Source organism: Aegilops tauschii, chromosome 2 (assembly GCF_002575655.3).
Source record: "Aegilops tauschii subsp. strangulata cultivar AL8/78 chromosome 2, Aet v6.0, whole genome shotgun sequence".
In the NCBI taxonomy this organism is placed as follows: domain Eukaryota; kingdom Viridiplantae; phylum Streptophyta; class Magnoliopsida; order Poales; family Poaceae; genus Aegilops; species Aegilops tauschii.
In genome coordinates, this window is record NC_053036.3 from 633,088,905 (window position 1) to 633,091,972 (window position 3,068).

Genomic DNA, 3,068 nt, shown 5'->3' on the forward strand with positions numbered 1-3,068 from the left:
TGGATGACTGGATCCATGATCGAGGCGCGACTCGTGAGGCGTGTTGGAATCTACCATTTCGTGCCATCGCCCCGGCCGGCCGGAAGACGCGGATGACGCCCCTCCCTCCTTCCTCCCGGCCGGCATCTGGCCCCTCCACCTTGTTGCCATGGCCAGAACACCGCGCCAAACGCACACCGGACTTTGAAATCTTCGCCGTCTTTGTCCACATGCAATTGCGACGACCCGTGAGGCCGTGACTCGTGAGTGCCATCCAGCGCCATGCATGCAGCCATATCCCGGGCTCCTTAGTTCACGTCAGTAAAATCAGAGCTCTCAGTTCAGCACACCGGGGTTCAGTGAGTTGTGCATGCTCGGTCATCACGTCATGGCGAGAATTCTCGCCGTGGCCGCTGCCGGCACAGTGGCCTTACTGGTGTGCTGCTCATGTGGGGTTCGAGGTAAGGAGGATGAGGACGTGCTGGACTCCCTCGTCGAGTTCCTTGCCACGCTCGCCGGTGGCAGCGCGAGCGGCCACGCGAAGGCGCGGGAGCTCGGCTGGGACGCGTCGACCGACCCGTGCGACGGCAGCGCCTCGAAGTGGGGAGAGTCCGTCAGGTGCTTCGAAAACGGCGCGAGTGACGCCGGCCTGATCAAGGTTATCGATCTCCAGTCCCTGGGCCTCGACGGCACCATCGACGCGGAGCTGCTCTGCACCGCGCCGGCGCTCCGCGTGGTGAGCCTGCAGAACAACACGCTGCGCGGCGGCCTCCCGGCGGGCGTCTCGGCCTGCTCGGAACTCACCCACCTCTACGTCGGCCGCAACTGGCTCTCCGGCGCCCTGCCGAGCTCCCTCGGCAACCTCGGGAAGCTCCACGCGCTTGACGTCTCCAGGAACGATTTCTTCGGCGAGATCCCCGCCGGACTCAGCCACCTTCACGGCCTCATAAGGTTCAACGCCAACGACAACCACTTCCAAGGCACCATTCCTGATTTCGACCTCGCCAGGTTCGAGAGCTTCAATGTGTCCAACAACAACCTTACCGGACCTATCCCCAAGAGCACCGGACACTTCCGCGGCGACAGCTTCGCGGGCAACGCCCCCGGCATGTGCGGCGAGCCTGTGTTCCCTCGGTGTCCCTTTGAGGAAAGCAAATCAAGGAAGACGCCTGCATGATTGTGATCCATCTGATGTAATTTTTATGATGTGTTCGTTGCGGTGATGAATTTTCATTTGATAATCAGATTTATACATGTTTTATTCAAGAATTCATATGACTTATTTGTTGCATAATTTATAGACATATTTGATCTCCGATCTACTAATTTTACATTGGCCATGATTAGATGAATGATCTTCAAGAGAGAGTTTCTTTTGATGTATGGTTCTCTCCGATTCACTAGTAGAAAAAGAGGCTTCCATACGCCCCCATTAGTCCCCAAAATAATCGAACCGCGACAAAAGGGGTCTTTAGTCGCGGTTCGGGAGGAGACCCGTGACCAACTATCTGGGACCCGCGACCAACTATCTGGGCCCAGCGCGCTCGGTCGACAGCTGGCGGACGGGAGGGGCTTTAGTCCCGGTTGGCCTGGCCAACCGGAACTAAAGGTCCCCGAAGGCCTTCAGTCGCGGTTGGCCAGGCCAACCGGGACTAAAGGCCCATCCAGCTGGCGGACGGGAGGGGCTTTAGTCGCGGTTGGCCGGGCCAACCGGGACTAAAGGTCCCCGAAGGCCTTTAGTCGCGGTTGGCCAGGCCAACCGGGACTAAAGGCCCATCCCTATATATAGGACTCAGCTCACTTCACTTCATTCAGCTCACTTCACAATTTTCAGAAGGGGGTGGTGGGTTTGTTTTTGGTTCCTCCTATGCACACAAGGTGTTCGATGAAATGCCCGAGAGCCTGAAACAAACATGATATGAAGTGTCCGAGCCACACTTGAGCTTTCTCATTTATTTTTCCTCCGCGATCGCGGTTAGCAACTTGAACCTTTCATGTGTCATTGATAAAATATGCATGTGTGTAGTTCATTGTTTAATTTGTATTATTTCTAGCTAGTTAGTTTAACAAATGCATGATGGTTAATTATATACTTTATATAATAATAATGCAGATGAATCGGCAATGGATGTACGGTCCCCGACTCTCCGGCGAGTTCACTACGGGTTTGAAAGATTTCCTCGTAGTGGCAAATGCGAACAAGCAGCGAGGTTTTATTATCTGTCCATGTGCTGTCTGTAAGAATCAGAAGGGTTACTCCTCCTCAAGAGAGGTTCACATGCACCTGCTTCGGCGCGGTTTCATGCGAAGCTATAATTGTTGGACCAAGCATGGAGAAAGAGGGGTTAGAATGGAAGAAGATGAAGAAGGGGATGATATCGATGACAACTATCATGATCATTTCGGTGATACTTTCATGGAGGATGATGCTGAAGGTGGGGAAGGGTTAGGTGAAGGTGAAGAAGAGGCACATGATGAGCCCGCTGATGATCTTGGTCGGACCATTGCTGATGCACGGAGACGCTGCGAAACTGACAAGGATAGGGAGAATTTGGATCGCATGTTAGAGGATCACAAAAAATCGTTGTATCCAGGATGCGATAATAGTCTGAAAAAGCTGGGCTGCACACTGGATTTGCTAAAATGGAAGGCACACGAAGGTGTAGGTGACTCATCATTTGAAAATTTGCTGAAAATGTTGAAGAATATGTTTCCGAAGAATAACGAGTTGCCCGCCAGTACGTACGAAGCAAAGAAGGTTGTCTGCCCTCAAGGTTTAGAGGTTCTGAAGATACATGCATGCATTAACGACTGCATCCTCTACCGCGGTGAATACGAGAATTTAAATGAATGCCCTGTATGCACTGCATTGCGTTATAAGATCAGAGGCGATGACCCTGGTGACGATGTTGAGGGCGAGAAACCCAGGAAGAGGGTTCCCGCCAAGGTGATGTGGTATGCTCCTATAATACCACGGTTGAAACATCTGTTCAGGAACGAAAAGCATGCCAAGTAGTTGCGATGGCACAAAGAGGACCGTAAGTCCGACGGGGAGTTGTAACATCCCAAATTTCCAATTTGGTATGTTA

At 52.6% G+C, this 3,068-nt stretch overlaps 1 protein-coding gene across 1 annotated transcript; it reads left to right on the top strand.

Moving 5' to 3' along the window:
- The first annotated feature begins 367 nt into the window (after positions 1-367).
- LOC109764892 (probable LRR receptor-like serine/threonine-protein kinase At4g31250) lies at positions 368-1,283 on the top strand. Its single transcript, XM_020323679.2, has one exon. The coding sequence runs from the start codon at positions 368-370 to the stop codon at positions 1,154-1,156; it is 789 nt and encodes a 262-aa protein (XP_020179268.1). The 3' UTR covers positions 1,157-1,283.
- The last annotated feature ends 1,785 nt before the right edge of the window (positions 1,284-3,068 follow it).